Source organism: Strongylocentrotus purpuratus, unplaced genomic scaffold, assembly GCF_000002235.5.
Source record: "Strongylocentrotus purpuratus isolate Spur 01 unplaced genomic scaffold, Spur_5.0 spur5_scaffold_4, whole genome shotgun sequence".
Taxonomy (NCBI): domain Eukaryota; kingdom Metazoa; phylum Echinodermata; class Echinoidea; order Camarodonta; family Strongylocentrotidae; genus Strongylocentrotus; species Strongylocentrotus purpuratus.
Genome location: NW_022145610.1, coordinates 8,267,234 through 8,288,041, shown reverse-complemented (window position 1 = coordinate 8,288,041; position 20,808 = coordinate 8,267,234). Strand labels below are relative to the sequence as shown.

Below are 20,808 nucleotides of genomic sequence, written 5' to 3'. Positions count from 1 at the left end.
AAGTCGTTTAAAGGGGTCTAAATTTTGACAAAACGTCTTAATAGGGTAGAAAGCGTGTTCTTTGAGGACATACAAAATAACCAGAGGACTTGGGGAAGACTAGGACTTGATTGACTCATGGCAGGCAGGCACAAGGGCATGGGGCTGGTGGTGGTGGTAGAGTAATTGGGCGTCTGCATCACTGGTAGCACTGCAGGGGTAGGAGCCCAATGGCAACTGGAGGCTTAATTGGGACAGCCTTGGCCACGCTGAAACCTGATTACAAATCCACAAGTGTAAATTCACTGGCAATTGTTGACATGTTATTGCCACGAATTGACGAAACTATGACTGATTTTTTTCTTCTTCTATGCTTAATGAGGACGATTGTGTTGCTGTTGCACAGAGCTCATTAATAGTGACTCAATATAGGGTTGATTTGATGTGTCCATTTTGTTCATTTCTGCTAAGTTGATTATTAATATGTAACTGAACCATCAGAACACATTTAAATGAAGATACTTAATTTTATTTGTGTGCATGTGCACTTATCGTTAAAGAACGAAAAGTTCTGCCATAAATAAATTCTCAGTATATGCAGGAGAGTTGAATCCATTAGTAATCTTTTTTGAGGACAAAAGCCATGCATGTGAAATTGATGATCAATGGTCTACATGTACAAATCTCAGTAACTTTAAATTTCTTAATTTCTGACTGGGAACACATCAGCACCTCGTCAGCTTACAAATGGAATATTTCTCTGTGTCTATTATTCATCAGAATTTCTTTAAAGTCAGTAAAGCAAAAGCATATTCATTTGTAATCGGCAAATCAAAGGCAGGAGTATCGCACAAATGTATCGGTCTGAGGCCAACTTTTGCATTGGCTTCATGCAGGTAGTTCTTTTGAGGCAGAAGTAAGAGTTGCATTCTTGAACTTGACTACAATCCAGATTGGCAACACAAATTCAACGGGTTCCCGGGCGCGATGAATGGGGTGAAAAATGAGAACCAAATATCATATTAAACACAAACAAAGGACAGAAAATAATGGTTGTCACACTGAATAAGTAAATTTATTTCCCAACGCTATTGGGCCTTTTCAGGCAGAACCAAGGCCCTTTCTTGTTGGGAGATGGGGTGTGAAAAGTTCGTCGGAGCCGCTCATTTTCCCACACTCCGCTATGGGTGGATATAATGGGGCTCACATCCATCGGAGACACATGAAGCCCTACAATCGGGGGATGAAAAAAAACATGAGGTATGAGGTATTTGAGCTGAATAAGTCATACCTTATCTGATGACCAGAGTTCAGACACTTTTTTTGATACATGTAGCAAAGTATTTTCTGACTCTTGGATCCGATTCAGCCAGGAAACAAAAAGATATCTCATCAGGAAAATGTAATGGCGCTTATCTGCTTCACTTCCAGTTATCTGCCAAGATCTCCAAAAGACTGATATGGGAACTGCACATGATCTTCCTACATGTAGATCATTATCACGAAACGAAGAGGACGGATAACTATCTTCTACATATGACTAACCAAGGGTTACAAATTGGATGATTGTAGTCAAGACAATATGATGATCATCTTTCGATAAACATTATTTCAGTAATTACTACTCAGTAATTGATACCGATGCAGAAAGAATACAACTGAACATGTAGAAGTAGATTCATTCCCAATTTCTCATGGATGGATATTCTAATCAAAATCTACTAGAGTTCTGGGAACCTGTCATCAATCCGCAAGCTTTTTATCTTCAGAATGATACAATAAGATTCTCATCAGCACTATACATACGTATCTCATCATAACACAAACAATAATCTATAATACCAGTTTACAACTACCATTGTACAGTGAACTTAACGCGTCGCCCTAGAATTTCATATCTATCATCCCTGTATACTCTCTAACATCGTTAAGTCGGATCTTTTTCCATCAGGGGCTGGCATCCTACCCTCGCCCCCCATCTGACTGGGGTCCAAAGGACTGACCTGCTTTTGATAGCGTTAAAGTGGGGGGCAGATCCCCCGCTTCCCGCCAAAATCCCCACCCCACTCCTGGACGAGAGGAGTGGTGGAGTGTTTATGCAGGGACGCAGCATCGGTGGGCGTTTTGAACCCTGATGACAGACCTGAAACCTACAGGTCCTTCTGATGGGGAAGTAGGATTAAAGAGAAGGTTGATTACGGGTCAGGCAGCTTCAATGTGAGCGGAGCTTATTGGGGGAAAGAGTGATGACAAATCATGACAATAATTGTCTATTTTTAGGTTTTTGAATCACCAAAATAATAACATTAACGAACTTTGCAGCAAATCACATACAAGAAAAAGCACTAAACGGACACAGATATGGAGACATGGGACTACACAAACATGTGGCATCAAATATGGTCCAAAATGTGAAAACTATTTCTTGTAACACTAGGAAAAATGCTGGCATTTCAATGGCAACCTTTTTATGTATGCCATATTACTACTGTGAAATCCTTTCACATGGGGAATAAAAAAGAATTAGAAAGCTCAAAAATCATTTGTCCATTTTTATCAGAACTCAATCGTCTCTAAAGTTAACTGTTACTTTCTTTAACCCTCCAACACACCTTAGTAAGGTATTGATTGATCTCTGACGCTAATAGTTTCTGCACACCTATCCATAATTTCTTTGTTCTTGCCAACTTGTTGCTACTCCTACGTTAAGGTGTTTCTTGATGACATACACTGTAATTTTACACCGCTGCTGTAGTTTTATTGAACAATTTCTCGCATATTTTTTTGTGTGTCAAGGCAAAAATTCCTCCTGATTCCCCCAATACATAAGCGTTTTGTAGCCAGATGATGATGAAGCCAGATATTTGTGTATTTTCTGGAAACGAGGATGTTGAAAAGCTAGATGTACAGGACCATGAGGTTTGGCTATAATTAACTTTAGTCGTTACCAAGTAAACGATAGCAGAAGTTACCACCATGCCACTCTGGTTAAGGACCTACACAAGTCTGATAAAGAGCAAGGTCTTACACAACTTCAGAACGTTAAAAACTTTTCCCACAGCCAATAGAGGTGGTGACAGAATGGTGCATTTGTAAATCTAAATCAAAAGTATTATTCCTGATGTCTTCTGATAGGCTAGGTGAATTTGATTACTGCAATGAAATGCATGGCATTGGTCTCCTTAAACTGTTTAACTCCACCCCCCCCCCCCTCCTTCAAACTTGTTCCACGATCATCAAACCCTCAATCCTCCATAAATGATTCCTTCTTTTGGAATCTCAACATCTTTCTCATGAGATAGGAGGTTGTATTTTGTTCGTGTTATGCAGGTTTCCATTTCATTATTTAGAGGACTCTACAGATATTGCCAAGAAGGTCAGAATGAAAGCAATGCTGTGCATGCTTGATTCATTTGGAGAGTGAATACTTTTCATTTTGCCATCTCTAGAATGATAAAAAAATATCTTTAGTTTCAGCACTTTGCACATGACATGTTTGCATGTAAATGATACTGGTGAGATACGGCTTCAGAATTATATTGAATTTCAGTCTTTCTTAAATGTGGAATTCATCAATGCATCATTACAATATTTTGTAAAATCATCAAATACTAAACAACATTCATCAAATTCACTACCTGTACATATATATCGACTGTTTGACTTTTTGCCAAAATATGTTGAAAAAACTTGTTCGAAATTATCTGAGAGTCTAAAACCCAAAAGGGCATTAAATTATTATTTTTAATGAGTTGGTACCCTTCTTGCTTTAACAGATGAAATGCTACCTTTTAAAATATCACAGAAAAGCACTGAATAACAGTACAAACATTGTATACATGTACATTGTAGCTGTGTTGCAACCATTTTGTTTTCAAAAGATTCTTTTCTGCAAATTCTGTGATGATCACATGACTATAAATGAATTGCACTTGTAGTTTCCAAGGGAAATTGAATTACTATACTTTAAAAAGCCCTAAAATGAATTATACGCTGGCAGAATTAGGATATCTACATACTGGTGAAATGAAAACCTTCAACTGCCAATCATGAATTGTCTTTCAAATTCACAGCTTACAATAATGTTTGCAAACAGGAGTTCATCTACTTAAAAATATTATGAAGTTTTAGTAAAGATCAAACAGTTCTCAAAACATAATTGGTATAGGGTATCATATAATATTGAAAACAATAGAGGATTAGACAGCTACTACACATGTATGTTTTCTGTTTTGTAAATGAAACCACAGAATCCTTAATTCTGATAAGTGATAAGTAAAATGTTATGAGAGACACATCGTCTCATGTTAAATACAATGTGCATCTTAGTCTTAAATTCTAGAATGCATAATATTGCAGTGAAAATAAGATATCATGGGTGGAAAAATCAAACCGTCAACTATTTTGTTTTCACTTTTGATTGTGTAACTGTTTTAATATTGTTATCAAAACTATTTGGATATGCTGTGCACGCTAATGTATTCATTTTTGTTTTACCAATTTTTTTTGTTGAGTATGCGTATAGTGATCCCAACTTTCAAAAATTCATAACTTTTTAATAATTTAGTCAGATTTAATTAAAATTTCCATCAGTTTACTTCTCTTATTTTTCTGCTTTATTTTAGAGTAGTTGTCTATTTGGGTAGGATTTCCCTTTAAATCTTTGCTGACATTGGAGTCTGGACTTTGTTGGAATTAGGGTAATGCACGCTACAAGTAAAAAAAGAGTTGCCATTGACATGATGCAGCTAGATTTCTAGCCCCCAAAAAGGGCCCAAAATGAAAGTTGAATATCGACAGGAAAGGAGGGGAAGGTGGCAGAGACACACTTAGGATACAGGCACTTTAATTAGCTATTATTACAACAGGCATGTGGATTGGTTAAACTAACAGAGAGCCCTAACCATCGCATGTAAAGGAACAGGAAAGGCATCACAAAACAGGTACCTGTTATGGAGCAATCAATCACGGAATATGACAAAGAGACAATTAAGTCACATGTAGGCCTTCATAGTGTTGCCAATTAAAAGAAGAACATTAAAAATACCACAGATGATACCGTTTGATACCATTTGATGAAAGCAAGCAAAAAGTGTGTTCACTCCTTGCCAGGGATCGTTAAAGGTCTTTCTAGTTTCCTGGGGATGATATCACCTGCTGAGAGCCAGAAAGGCATCTTTACACAGAGTAAATGCCCTACTGGCTCTCAACACATGATATTTTGCATTTCATCATATTTTAATGGCCAATCTAAATGGTGTAATGAACTAATGACCTTGATAAATTGTACCTTGGTTTGCTTGTGGGACAAGGACATTTTTTTTTTTAAGTCAGAAAGGCGTTTACTTTGTGTTCAATGATGTGCAGCAAGGCCCTTCTAGCTCTCAGTGAAAGATATGGTATGCCTGAATTCAGTATAAAGTTTGCTTGGTGATGATGCAATCAAAAGTTGATTACTCATCCTACTTTACTATAAATAACCACTGTCAGTGTTTGTCTAGAGTGCTACGTGTAAATATATCACACTCATGATCAAATGTGGTCACTGTTCTTCGAAATGTACATGCGATACTAAGAACTACAACTGTACATGCAATTCCTCTGGTTTTTCCGCAAGTCATAAGGCACCAATGCAAATGAAATCTTTAAGTCCCTGTAATATTTCTGAGCAACACCTTACACCAGCTAACTGAAGTCAAATATCCCTATAAAAAATTGCCTTCAATTACGAATACACATGTAATATGGGTGTTTTATGTGCACTTTGTGGCAGTTGATTCAGTCGGGCCATAATGACAGGAAATTCTCTGAGAGGAAGAGAGAGACACTTCCTGGGTATTTCTTTTTTTCTTGTTTTCTTTCTCTACCTCCCTCTCTTGCCCACTCTTTCTCTCCCTCTCTCTCTTTAAGTCTCTTGTATTCCCTCCCTCTCTCCCCCTCTCTCTCTCTCTTCTATATTACCTAGTCTCCTTGTTCCTATATCTCTACTCACTTGTCTGTCTCTCTCTCCCTATTTCTAATTTTTTTTATCAAGCTCTCTCTTTCTCTGATCCCGTCTCCTCATTGCTTTAATGAACTTCAATTGTTTGTTCTCTCTAAACATAATGCAGGAAAGTGTGGTAGACATTTATGTAAACTGTAATGTGACCTTTTAAGTGCATATGATCATATTCCCAAACTAACAAGGATGAACTTTAGAAAATGCAACGAAAATGTGGGTTATCTTTCGGAACAGACCACAAATTAGAGCCATTAAAAAAAAATCCCCACATACAGTTTGATACACCAATTTTTACATGTATCTAGTAGACTATCTAGTGTATCGTCAGGAAGTTGAAACAAATTGGGCTGCAGACCTAGGACACTTATATTTAAAAAAATGTACAGTCCCATTCACACTTATCAGCGTTATAGAATTCCGAACCAGACTACTTGCTAATAAAATATTCCAAGCAATGAAATATTTCTTTGAATAAATGCATTCTCTTTCCCCAGAGGTATGCAATGTTTATTTTATCAGCCAAACTCCCATGACAGTTCACAAGCAGTTGGTTTTCAGCCTGATTGATCGGCCATGGATTCCACACCAAGGAGAAGATGTCCAGCAAGTACATACTGCCTTGATCAAAACTGGTCCCAACTTTACTGACCAATAGTGGCTCATTTTGATACTTTTGATTCCATATTGAAAGTACTATTATTTTTGTAATTTCTAAAAGGGCCTCTATCCATCCCTACTCATCCCAAACACCTTCGTAATGGAAACCCCAACAAATTACTTTCAAAACTCCACCCTAAAAGTTTATAGGCGGTATGGTAATAAATTCAGTACATGACTGACAATGTCGTTACATTTTAAGTTTACATCTCTGGCATTTAACACAATATCTCATTTCCTAGATATATCTCAAATAATTAGATGGCAGAAGAAAACTCTCACAACAAATTTCTGAGTCCTGTCTGGAACACAGCATTTTTTAAACTCAAATTGCAGTTCTGATTTAAAGTCCACTACAAATCTGAAAATGTTATCCCCCTCTCTTGTCTCAGATGCCCAATGATTGACAGATCCCTAGAGAAGAGATCTTTAGCACCAAGAAAAAAAGAAGTTGTGAGTGACAAAGCGTTGGGACAATAGTTGACAGGCACGTACAACAAGATGGACAGGGGCGAATTATTGTGTAACGTAAGAACAAGAAATGGGGAGAAAGAGAGAGGAAAAAGAAGAGGAAGAGATTAGCAGGACAAGAAAATGACTCAAACTAGATGGAATTCGACTGCGCGCAGTCGAAAATGATGCCTCCGTCATAGAGCAATTTTACAAACCGAAACGGAAGAAATTTTTCAAATTCAAGTTCAATTGTAATCCATTAACATGTTCTCAGAATATCGTGATTACAAGCAATTTCTCATAAACATATATGACCCTTTGATCTTTGACCTCATGACCCTAAAATCTACTCAGTTCATTGGCTCTGCAAGATTTCCTGAGTTACATAGTAATCCATCTGTCAGTTCTAATGAGAATGCGTCCACAAGCTATTTTTGCATACATAATGAGCCCATGACCTTTGATCTTATGAACCATTCATTGGCTCTGCAAGATACATAAATGATCTAAGTTTGGCAGGAATCCATCAATCTGTTCTAATGATAATACGATCACAAGCTATTTTTGCATACATAATGAGCCGCATGACCTTGACCTTTACCTCATGACCCCAAAATCTAATCAGTTCATCAGCTCTGCAAGTAACATACATGACCTAAGTTTGGCAGGAATCCATCAATCGGTTCTTGAGATAAGGCGATCACGAGCTGTTTTTGCATACACAATGTGCGCCGTGACCTTTGACCTCGTGACCCCAAAATCTAATCAGTTCATTGGCTTTGCAAGATACATACATGACCAAAGTTTGGCAGGAATCCATCAATCGGTTCTTCAGATAACGCGATCACAAGCTGTTTTTGCATACATAATGAGCCCTGTGACCTTTGACCTCGTGACCCCAAAATCTAATCAGTTCATCAGCTCTGCAAGATACATACATGACCAAAGTTTGGCAGGAATCCATCAATCGGTTGTTCAGATAACGCGATCACAAGCTGTTTTTGCATACATAATGAGCCCTGTGACCTTTGACCTTTGACCTCGTGACCCAAAATGTAATCAGATTGTTTTCCTATAGTGATACACACTATCACTAAGTTTGAAGTTTAAATTTCCAGTGGTTCTTGAGATATCATGATAACAATCTCAATGTATGGAATTTCATAAGTTGACCTCTGTGACCCTTGACCTTTGACATACGTGCTCCAAAATCTAATCAGATCGTCTTCCTATGGTGATACATACTATCCTTAAGTTTGAAGTTTAAATCTCAAATGGTTCTTGAGATATCGCGCTAACAAACTCAATACAAGGAATTTCATAAGTTGACCTCTGTGACCTGTGACCTTTGACCTACGTACTCCAAAATCTAATCAGATCGTCTTCCTATGGTGATAAATACTATTCCCGAGTCTTAAGTTTCAATCTTAAATGGTTCTTGAGATATTGTGATAACGGTCAAACGGGACGGACGGACGGACGTACGGACGGACGGACGGACGTACGGACGTACGGACGTACGGACGGACAACCCGAAAACATGATGCCTCCGGCACCACCTTCGGTGGCGGAGGCATAACAATACTCTCAGCAAAATGATAACCTTCACAGAACCTTCATGGATTTGTTATGTGTCTGAGGAGTCAAGATGGAGAAAAGCAACCTCTCTAGACTAATGTAGGAAAACATACAAAAGGTTATCATTTTGTGTCTCCACAGACTTTCTGATTTATGTAGATCTAGATATTTTCAAAAAGGTATGAATTTATCTTAAAATGTCTTAAACACTTCCAAGATTGATCATTTATCACATTAGAATGTACTTCAACCAACATAGCACCTGTATAGAGGTGTAGTGGTCGAGTGGATATGTCACCAGACTGTGGATCACAAGGTCTGTGGTTCGAGTCCCGCCACGGCACTAACATCCTTTGGCAAAACATTAATCTACAATTGCCACACTCGACTCGACCCAGGTGAGGTGAATAGGTACCTGGCAGGAATTATTTCCTTGAAATGCTAGAGCGCCGTAATGGCAGCCATGCTAAAGCCAAGGTACATGTAATACTTTCCAAAGCTCTTTGGAAGCGCAGAGAAAATTGAATGTAATATGCGCTATACAAGAACCCAATATTATTATAATAATTTGAAAGAGTTTATCTATGATCTCCAGGTATAATTCTTGTTTTAGTCGAGCAAAATTATACTGAATACAAAATGTCACCTTCCATATATGACCTGCAAAACCCTTCATCCATTATGAGATATTGATGGACTTCAGTCACAGAAAGGATATAGTTTTGCTTTTGCAATTTCAAAGTGTACTTTGTCATGTGCCAGTTGACACACTGAGGAATGTTGAATTTAAGTTCTTTCAAGGAAAATGATAACTTTTATCAGCTACAAAGGGGGCTCCTTCTTCCATCCTGGTTCAAGATTAAAGATTGAAATGGAATTTCCCCACAGGTGGCATTTGTTTCAATTTCTATTCTAGGATACCAATATGAAGTGTCGCAGCTGAAAGATAAAAATACTCCCTGGAGCTGTTAATTGTCAACGTAACATGAAAGAAACATTGAGTATGTGACTATGTGGACTTGCTAAGTGTTGTTAGGACATTTTTTTAAAGGCAGGGTATTCTACTGACTCTAATTGAGATTTATGTACTGCCATCTGCTGCTCACAATGTCCAGATGTGTCTACAGCAATGTCCCACAATGCATCACCAACCAACTGCATGACGTGCACATGATGATACTTGGGTACAGGAACTGGAAATCGCCCCATGTACGCCTCCACCGAAAGATGGTGCAATTGAAAATAATTAACAGCAGTGGTAGCAATGTCGGTAAAAAAAAAACTGCCTTTAAAATATTCTGATGGAGCCTTGTATAAAGAAGATTTCTAAATCTAGGACAATAAAAACCACATATTGAAGACTACATTTACATGTTTGTAAGTAAATACTACATGAATACAGGAACCGACACAAGGAAGTGTCTTATGAAAAATGTTCAAGACATTAGATATGACTTTCCCACTGAAGACTGTGAAATTCAATTATTCAAGTGGTAAAATAAACAGTTTTCCCTCTTAAAACTGGTAACACTTGCATTTTGCTTGTCAGGCTCTTTTTATAATATACAAAATTAAAAAAGAAAGTTTAAGGCATTGCCAATTTAGATGGATAAACAATGGTAATTCACTTAACAAAGAATTGCCAATTTGAAGATTTTAAAAGCTTATTTTCAATTTATTTATTATTTCTTCTTTAAATCCTGGTATTTGACATCAGGGAATAAAAGAATGTCCTCCTCCCCCCACCCCTCAAAAAAAAAAAAAAAATATATATATATATATATATATATATATCTTGAGTCAATGTGGACGATATTCCTGACTTTATTGTACATTGTATCACCATGAGACAGGCACATAAAGGTGAGGTGTAATACTTCAAAGTGAGTGAGGTCATAGGTTACTTACTGGCATGTCACCTCTCCATCTTCTGTGTCTGGAGGAATACAGCTTCCGCCATTGCATGGGTTGGGACTACACGTACTGGTACCTGAGTGGGTGAAACAAAAGGATGTAATAATGAAGCATAATAATATCTGATTAAAAAATCTTACACATATTTATTACTCAACAGTCAGCTATAAAATTGACTTGGAAATATCTTTACAACTAAATACTTTTCATTTTACACTCACTGACAAGAATTATGGTTCGTCAAATTTACTTCATGAAATGATGGTATGACACAGCTTGAAATGGAGGGACAGTCGTGTAAATATATTCCAAGAGAGAACTTGGATTACACAGTTATTAAGAAGTTTTAAGAACAAAAGACAAAGCAACATTAATGCACACTCGAGTATAGAAAATCATGCTTTGTATTGTGCTTAAGTGATCTCTATTCAAATCAAATGTGCTTGAAAAAAGTCTAAAATCATTCAACTACTTCCAAAAGTGACTAAGATGAAACATGATCTATAGGTAATACTTCCTTCTTCCTACATGTAGTTTATTTTCAGCAAAGAATAACTTCAACATTAAATACAAGAATGATAACATAGAAAGGGACAAAGAATGTACACATACATGTAGTCTGTATACTGTAGATACAGATCAAAATCCATATCAGATTGTTTTTCAGGGGAATTTATTTTCCACTGCTTGATGTACATGTACATTATTTAATAATGTTAGATCTACAGCTGGACAGAGTTCTGTTCCAGCACAGTTTCGTTTGGTAGTACCCTGTTGCGCTATGCCCCCTTAAAATAACCAAAGAGACCTCAGTGCCTCCCCACCCAGCAGGGGGAGGTCCACACAAAAGGTACTCTAGGTCAAAAGACCGTCAATACCAGAGCTCTCAGTCAAATCAATTGCTCAAATTATTTCCAAAGTTAAAAAAAGTTATAACGGTAAAAACGGAAAAAGTCCATCCCTTTGACTTAGATAATACAGCCTTACAATAACATGTAAATGTATAACATGTAAATGTATAGCATGTAAAGAAGTGTGACTGACTTATGAAACTCAGTTTTGATTAAAAGAAAATCGACTAGCACAGCTGGAAAACCTTTCCTGCTAACACGCATTCCCTAGAGTGGGACTGCACAAAGATTGACAATCTTCCCCTAATCACCTCAGGTGGAATTGGAAACCAATCATATTCCTTTGTGGCAAAATCACTGTAAAGTTATGATATTACAGTATTTCTCTTGGCAAAACACTTCAAAATTTATACAAATATACACGTTACAACCATAAGTGATGATTAAAGTTTATCATGCTATAAAAATGTGAACAAAGACAAACTCTTGGGATATATTTGAGCTATTTCCTTCCGTGGGAGTTTTCCGTTGTTAAACAGGATGCTCAAGAAGGAAACAACGAATGTCCAAAACTAGAAATACTCGGTTAGAACAAATATCACCACATCAGAACCTGAGAGTCCAACAAATTGTTTTAAAAACCTAAATTTATTCTACTTCATAAAGAAAACAACATGTGCTTCCTCAATGCAATGTGTCTCATAAACTTACATACACATGCTCATGTTCAAGTATCTTTTGTATTCAAATAAATGCAACTAAAATAAATGCAACTCAAATAAATGCTGACGGAAGAATTATATAAGTAAAAAAAGTTCTCTACAGAACAACAAGTAATTGATAACAATATAAGTGAGAAAAGACCAATACATTTTTGTAAACACGCTCCAAGTTTGCATTCTTAGCACATATTTTTCACTTGTCATCTTCAGATTTCTTCTTGCCCTTTTGATCAATTCAAATACAAATAGTTTTTTAAGGTCAACTGAACAATTAGTTGTTTCCCACCTTGCTCTTTCTATTTCAAATAGAACAACAGTGAGCCACTCCGCAGGACGACGTCAGGTTGGCGGCAAGAGACACAGGTCACGTTCCGCAAAGTTTGTTCAAAAACTTTTCAGACCTTTCTAGCTGAGATTCGAGGTGAGACTTGACCTTGCTCAGTTGCTCACGTTATGATTTAAACTACCTGAGTTGTGCATGAAATCCTAGAGTAGAACCTGTGCATAAAGACTGCTCATAAATGTAGCTGACAGAAAAAGCAGTCGCACAGGTGGACTTACTCTGTAAGTACAGGTTCCTCTAATGTACATGTACGTTTTAATAAGAAAAGGGGTTCTTTAGTCGCTATAGCTAGTTTAAGTTGACTGTTAATTTGTACTTGACATATATTGTTCTATGTTCTAATTGTATATGTTTCACACAGATAATTCCTGACAATTAATGGACATTAATGAAATGATTTATAATTTCAACTGATTGAGGGAACTGAACCTCACCACAAACCTACTGGAGAACCAAGACTACTCTCTCTCCAAACTTTTGTTGTTGACAATATGCCAGTACAGACCAAATGAAAGAGAACTGTGAAAAAACACATTGGTAATATTATTCTGCTCCTTTACTTCTTCAGAGAGGTTTGGTGAGTATGGCATGAGCCTCGTTACGTGAAGAATGCAAACCTGACACCCTTGAGCACGTTAACAATGGGCTTGTACTTGAAACCCTTTCATGAAGAGCTGAAGATGGACAAAAGAGAGCGGGAGAGAGAGAGAGAGAGAGAGAGATAGAGAAGAGAGAAGAGATAGAGAAGAGAGAAGAGAGAGAGAGAGAGAGAGAGAGAAAGAGAGGAAGAATAATAGATGTTATGACGACAATGGAACAAGTTGGAAGGCAAATAACAAGTTTAGGAGATGGCCTATATTCAAACTTCACAAGTTATCTTCATTTTCCCCCGTCTTCATTTCCCTGTCTTCCATTTTTCCCACCTTCACCGCATGCCTAGTACATGTACATAATTGTCTTCAAAATTCAAATCCGATTAAGATCTTTGAGGGATTTTGTATTGTAAATAACAGTATACGGGCCTACTTCTAGATGGACACATATATTTCAGTCTCTTGTTGATGTTTGAATGTTATTTTTTAAATCCTATCCTCCTCATGTATATATTATATACCACACGTTTTAAAGAGGGAAGTTTCAGGGTAGTTGATGGATAACATTACACAAAAGTGTGATAACTTCTAATGTATCTAGAATGTGATTTTTGTAAGATTATAACTCAAGTAATTTGAAACTCCCAATACAGACCACCCACTGACTGCAATAGCTACAATGTAGGCTTACATCCACATGTACATGTACTAAATTTAGAAGTGACATGGTTTATTCTTGAGGAGCATGGACCAGAACTCCAGCATATGAACAGGTCCAGGACCAAGCCATGATCTCTGGTTGCAGGAGACAAGGATGGCACAAGCGTGACAAAGCATGGACCACTAATTGGCCCCACAGCTCACCGAACTTGTTTCACACACACGTCATAATGGAACACCAAGATAAACATCACCAAATACCACTCTCACAAAGGACAGAGGTGTGAAAATTGTTCTTCGTTTTATAAACTGGAGTCCTTCTTTTGTAATGGTTGCACAATTAAGTCTTGTGCCTTCTACTGCTAGCGTCATGCCGATCAAAGGCCCATCTTGTAAACTATTAAGAAAGCCTTCTCTAGACTTCATTTTCTACACAAATGGAGATTCATTTATAAAACTAGATGATAGAGTTTACAGCTTATAGTATAGACGTCTAGCCAGCCACACATGTACTGTACATGTAGTGTAATACTATAATTACATAAGTATTCAATTAAGTAAGACACTAACTCACTATTAAAGTATTAGAGGAACATATCACATTGTAAATCATCCCAAGAAGAAGGAACCATTTCTAAATAAAGGATACTCAAACTGAAAATACTACAACAATTTTGATTTCGTTGGCACAGAACAAGACAACACTGTAAATCCTTCCGGATAACTAATTTGAAGTTTGTCTACCTCATTGCATATACCGGTATATGTGCATCCAAGTTGGCTACAATGTACATAGTACAAGTATCCTGTAAGTAAACTAAGTATCCTGCTTCTATTGGGCAGATTGCTTTTAAAAACACCTAAAACCCTGCGAAGGACAGGTCATCATCACATTCAGCAATGATTACAGATTAACACCCATTATTTTTTTTGTGGACTTTTAATTCTGCTGACATTTTTAGGAAAACGATCAGCCGACTGCATGCCTACATGTAGATGGGTTAGCTGCCAGAAAGGTACCAAATTTGTGTAAGGCTCCACACTTGCTTTTTCCACAGGGGGGTATATGAAAACTTATGATTAAAATTTGAGGGTCTGAATGCACAAGCCGTGTTTAAATTTCAAAATGTTGGATGTCCCCAGTTAAAAATTGGGGGGGGGGGGGCATCTATGTACATGTATAGGTCTAGAACTTATTGGATGAATTGAGCAGCTTTTTTCCCCTTTAATACCAAACTTCATGCATGTATGGCCTATAAAAATCAGAAATTTCCTACAACATTTCTTTTTCAATCATGCATGCACCCTTATCAAATCAGTATTATCTCTTAAATTGTGTTAATCTGAACTCAGTCAACTCATTATAAACTCTCTCTCCCTCTCTCTTATACACCTGAATAAAGTTAGTCACAATTAATCAGTTTTCACACCTCTGCGAGCAAGAGAATCAACATCTGGCAACCAAAAACAAAAGAATTGGACCAGGCTCCTTTCTGACTACACATGCAAGGCATGCGGCCATGCAAATGTAGCTTCCACCATTGTCGCAAATTGATTTCGCGGAAAGCGTAGGCATGCCAGCTGCGAAGGCAAAAGTTCATCATCAAACCATTGAAAATCAAAATAATAACTTACAATGTATTTACTTTACAAATTTGGCAATGACGTGCATTAAATAGCGAAACTGCTACTTACCTTTAAAACTTTAGTTGAATGTACCGGTAGACCAACTAGGCCTAGACTGTACAGTACATGTACAGTATGTTATGGTACTTTTTTAAATGCATGAATTCTATTAAAAATCATCTACCATTTATGTACAAGCTCCAACACAATACATAATGTCAACCTTGTTACAATGTTTTGCAGGCAATGGCTAAAAACAGGTAATTCAAAATATGTAGAGTAGGCCTCCATGAAAAACTTTGAAAAACATATGTTGAAATCAAGAAGACAAAAATTTCGCAATAGCAATTTAAGTAAGAAGCTATGACATGAGCAATATTACCTGTTTGATTCACAAAATGACTATTGCATATTAAATTGCATATTGATATAGAAATTAACAATCCCTTTCTAAAGAGATCATTCTCAAAGTAAATCATACATGTATTTCCTTAAGGGAAAGCTCTAAGGGAAATTTGGCTTTCTTTTCCTGAAAATTCCATTAATGATTACTGTTTACTTCTTGCACTTCACTCATCTATATTACCTAATCTATATGTATGAGGCTGTTTCCAAGGGACCTTTTCAAAACCACCACTTAGACCAAAATAATTCCCCTCTACAAAATGGAAATAAACAATCCTGTTTCATCACATAATAAATCATTATCATCCAATCAAACCAACTAAACAGTATTGAGTATAAACTAAAAGTAAAAATAAATGTTCATATCTCATATCCCATAAGCTTTCTTTTATGTATATTCTGATTTTAAGAGTACACAAAGTACTGAAAGTGGCAGATAAAATGTATAAAGATTGTATATAATAAATACATGTACAGTACATGAAGGCCTACAGTACTTGAAGAAGAACAATGATTCTGACATTAAAATGTATTTCACTTTTCCTTTCAGTCCGTCAACTCTATCTCGATTCAACAATGTGGCTCTATGAAATTTCAACATTTATTAGGCAAAATAACAAAAATAACATGTTTCTAGTCCGGACTTTTAAAAAAAGGGGGATTGGGTAACTTTGTTTCAGATTCTGAAACAAAATCCTGGATTTAGCTCCAAGATGGCTGCCATGCTAAATATAGCTGGCCAAGCCTATTTAGTCACAAATATTGTGCTCTAGATGTGAGTGTACTGATGCATTGTCTGACAAAACAGATAATTTGAATCACTTTAGAAGCTATTTTAAACAAAATGTTTATCATAAGCCTTTTTTTTTTTTGCTGGGCGGGCGGGACAAGAAACACTTTTTTGTTGTTATTTAGCCTTAGGCTTACATATTTGTTTTTACCTGTGCCTGACTAAAAGTACCTGTACTGTACAAGCAAAACATCATTTTGAGTGTACCCCATTTTTTCCTATCATAAATTGTATTAAATTCTTCAAATTTATTTTAGTTCAACACTCATTCAACCATGATGTAACTGTACATGTACTTACATGTACATACATGTATGTACAATAATTATCACATATCGTATGTCAAGTTTGTTTATAATTACATGGTGTATGTACAGTGTAAGTTGCAATTTTAGCCTACATCAAAAAATAAATTGAAAAATTATTGATCAATTATAAATCTTGAAAAGCACATGTTACTGAATCATATCAAAAACATGCATACCGTATGGGAAGTTCCTTGTTTATGGGTGTACACTTTTAGGTGAAGGCGTACATGTACATGGAGATATTTCCAGTTCCTGTACCCAAGCATCAACACACATGTGGGACTTGGCTGTCGGCACATATCAGGGAACGCATATCATTCCAATAAGATTGACTTCACAAAGTCCATACTATTAAAGAAGGATCCAGTTTACACTTTTCTCCTAAGTCTTAACACACTTCCTAAACCAATTTGGCATAGTCCAATTATCAGTATGCCAAAGCAATGTGCTTTGTTTACGATCACAATCTTTTAATACATCCCCTTCAGTGGACAGCAGACCTGGTCTTGATTCCAGTGCTAGATAAGACTAAGAAGCCCATCTTCTTATCTCAATGGTCAACTCATCACCAAACAACGACCAGCTGAACTTAAAACAAATCACAAGAGATAACTTGTCTTTTGAACACAGCCTCCGATTTAATTTGGAAACATGCTGGCCAGGCCATTACTGTTTAGATAAATTAGATTATCCATTTAATAATTACGATACCTGTATATACTATAACTGCTGAGAGAGACAGAAGGGCGTTGGCTCATATACTGGTATAGGGACCTACATTTGCAAAGCCCTTCTGGCACTGACTATAAGCTGATAATGTGTTTGTGCTTCATTTTACAGACTGCACATGTACATACATGCATACTGCTATGGTACATTTAACTTACAGCAGAAAACTTTTCCCACAACAATTAGTGCAATTACAAACGATTAGCATTGAATTACAATAGTACATTTTTAAAGTAATTAGATTGCTGTGGAACAAGAACAACACACCAAATAATTTCCACTGAGGAAAACTTATTCTAGCCAAGACTAAGACCTGAAAAGTTTCTTTTTTAACAATTGAAATATTTTGCTCTATACTAAACAAGAATTTTGGCCCATTTGTTCTTGTAAGTTATATTTCAAATAAAATTGTATTATACATACTTTACTTACTTACAAAAAACGTTACTTAAAACTGGCAAAAACTAGAAATTAATAGACACTGAAAAAATAAATGCTTTTAATATTAAAGATAAAGACCAGTATTGGAAATGCCCCAATTTCAAAAAATGAAATGGAAGCTCTCATTACCAATCATGTGAAAGAATATGTTTTGACTAATACATGATGATACAAAATTTGCCGGGAAACCGCCTACTAATTCATATATTTGGTAAATTTGTTTCTCTCATGGTCTGTGAGAGATATAGGGTAGTCCCATATACATCTTTCTGTGTATAGTGCTTGTAACTTTACGAAGAATGGGCCAAATCTCTTATCATTTTGATGATTCCAGAACCTTGCAGATGCTAGAAGCTAGATGATCAACCTTTTCTGATCGATTCCACAACGTTTCTTTCACAATGCAATCGCATGACCATAACTGGTCTTTACCTTTAAAGAAATAACAGAATATCTCGAACTGCACAGGATATTTAAACAAAAACATATAAATATAATAATATAGGCCAACATGTAGCCAAAATATAAACCAAATTGTTCACTGCTTTCTTACAAGAAGATAGACCTGGAAGCTCGACTGCTGTCTCAGCATTCTTACAGTATTTGCGGTAAAGGTAAAGGTAATGTACATGTATGTCTATCAAAGTTTGTCTAAGTAAATAATGTGTAATTGCTTTTAGGCCTTAAAAACATAGATGTACATCAAACATGTATGGTGAAAGCTACTATTTCATTAAGTATCAAATGCAAAGTAGCTCATTTAACCTTTTAAAGTCCAAAGTTCATGGAGAGTTCACATTTCAGAATCAAATGAAATATAAAACATAAATATTGAAGATACAATACACATGTACATGCAGATACAAATTACCATGTACTAGTATTATAGTATACAGCTATGGGCATTATACATCACAAAGGCCTCCTTAGAGTCTTAACCTACATGTATGTATACGGTAACTGTAATGTAGCCATTGATCTCAAACATCATATTATCAGTGCATATAATATATGCCTCATTTTCTGTATAACCAAACATATTCACACAACTGGCCACATGGTTCAAGTTTTTATATTCAGTGAAGTTTCAAACTCATCATACACTTAATAGGAAGCATATACATTACGGCCAATCTAAGAACTATTGGTAATAACTTTAAACGTTAAATTATGCGAGTTATATTTGGAAGTCACCGGCTCCTACCACCAACGTCATAGATCGGAGGGGATTGGGGGCACCTCAATCACCCACCGTGCAAAAAAAAACCATTGCAAAAAGTGTACGACTCGCGCGGACCAACTTACCACTGACACAGTAACTCGTCAAAGTTGCGATCACTACCACCAGAAATAATCCTACTTTGGGAAGATAAAAGAGAGAAATTCCTGGATGGGTAGTCCGCCTCATCTTCGAATTCACAAATTATAGCAATCCAAGAGTCTTGTTGATCATGAGGTAACCATCATTTCATCCAAAAAGGCGATTTTCTGGTCGTGGATATGTCACGTTAGGAGTTTGGTATCTGCTTCCGTAAGCTTATGTTCCGTATACAGTCCAGCAAATTTTTGCTATCTCTATCTAGCTAGTGATGAGGTATACACACGAACGGTACACACACACACAGTCACTTGTTCGCATGAGGCCGGGCCGTTGGCGTGTATTACGTATGGGTCTTTTCTTTTGTGTTCCTAGAGAAAAAAAGTTAGGTCGGCGTGTGGCTGTGTAAAACAGGCGCACGCCATGACAGGGTATTCCTCCGCGCTCAACTTGTTGAACAAAAAAGTTTACGTCGCTGGCATTGTTGCTCCCAAGACCCCTTATTCAAATGCAAATTTTACCATTTTCTCCGCACGCTCTGTCCAGACTACACAAAAGAAGTGGTCAAGCCGATGAAACCAAAGCTCAATAGGGCTACGAGGGAATTACATCCGAATGGTCAAACGGAACATTCATAACAAAAGCAATCGGTTTGGGCTAAAAGATAATGATTTTTTTCTTCTTCTGGTAATGGTTGAAGGAGTGATGCGGTGAGGACATCCACATGCCAAGATATCCCCCGCCGACCCATTCCCTTCTCGAATTACCCTCTGTAAAGTCTTGTACAGTGGTGGTAGAAAGAATGTCAGATTTTGATCAAAAATTTGAAGACGGATTCAAAGGTCGGCCTTGGCGCTGCACATTTTCCATATTTTATGTTTGATGGTAGGGATGGCATGCTTCGGAGTTTATCGGGGTGTTGGGCAACTGCGGGTGTAGGGTGAGATCCCCTAGAGGCAGAAGGCTGCATGAGGGAAGAGGGTCGCGTGTACTGGGGATCAGCAACGCCCTTACCCCCGCTAGTTACCCTCTAATCAGCCATGGGCTAACACGCGCCGGGAGTGAGGCGACAACAGTCATATTTCTTCATCTTGAAATATACCGACTCAACAAATTCATATCGTGAATGGGAGTCTGAGGCTTTGGGTATACGTGGGGACGTCGTTCGTTTTTCCTTCGGCCGCTGTTAACAAGTTTTCCTAACACGTGCAGTGGTTTTTGGTCACATACTGCAACAAGAGAATGAGTAAATCTTGTGACAAATTATGGACTTGCCTAAGGCTATTACCTAAATTCCTCCATTCTCTTCCATATTTCAAAAGCCCCTTATGCCAGTATGTATAGGAATTAAGTCCAAGAACTTGACATTGAAATATTGTTTAGAATGGAAATTCCAATGGTTCGCAATGAATTTTCCGAAATTATTTCGGCTGACTTAGG

At 37.0% G+C, this 20,808-nt stretch overlaps 1 protein-coding gene across 1 annotated transcript in view; it reads right to left on the bottom strand.

The window, feature by feature from the left end:
- The window catches only part of LOC592853 (neurogenic locus notch homolog protein 1), a 67,562-nt gene extending 47,836 nt beyond the window's left edge, over nt 1-19,726 (bottom strand). Inside the window, exons 1-2 of the mRNA XM_792358.5 lie at nt 19,356-19,726; nt 10,577-10,658 (exon numbers count right to left, since the gene is read on the bottom strand). Coding sequence (XP_797451.4) covers nt 10,577-10,658; nt 19,356-19,458 — 185 coding nt within the window. The 5' untranslated portion in view covers nt 19,459-19,726. The remainder of the gene's footprint in view (nt 1-10,576; nt 10,659-19,355) is intronic.
- Between the last annotated feature and the right edge of the window lie 1,082 nt (nt 19,727-20,808).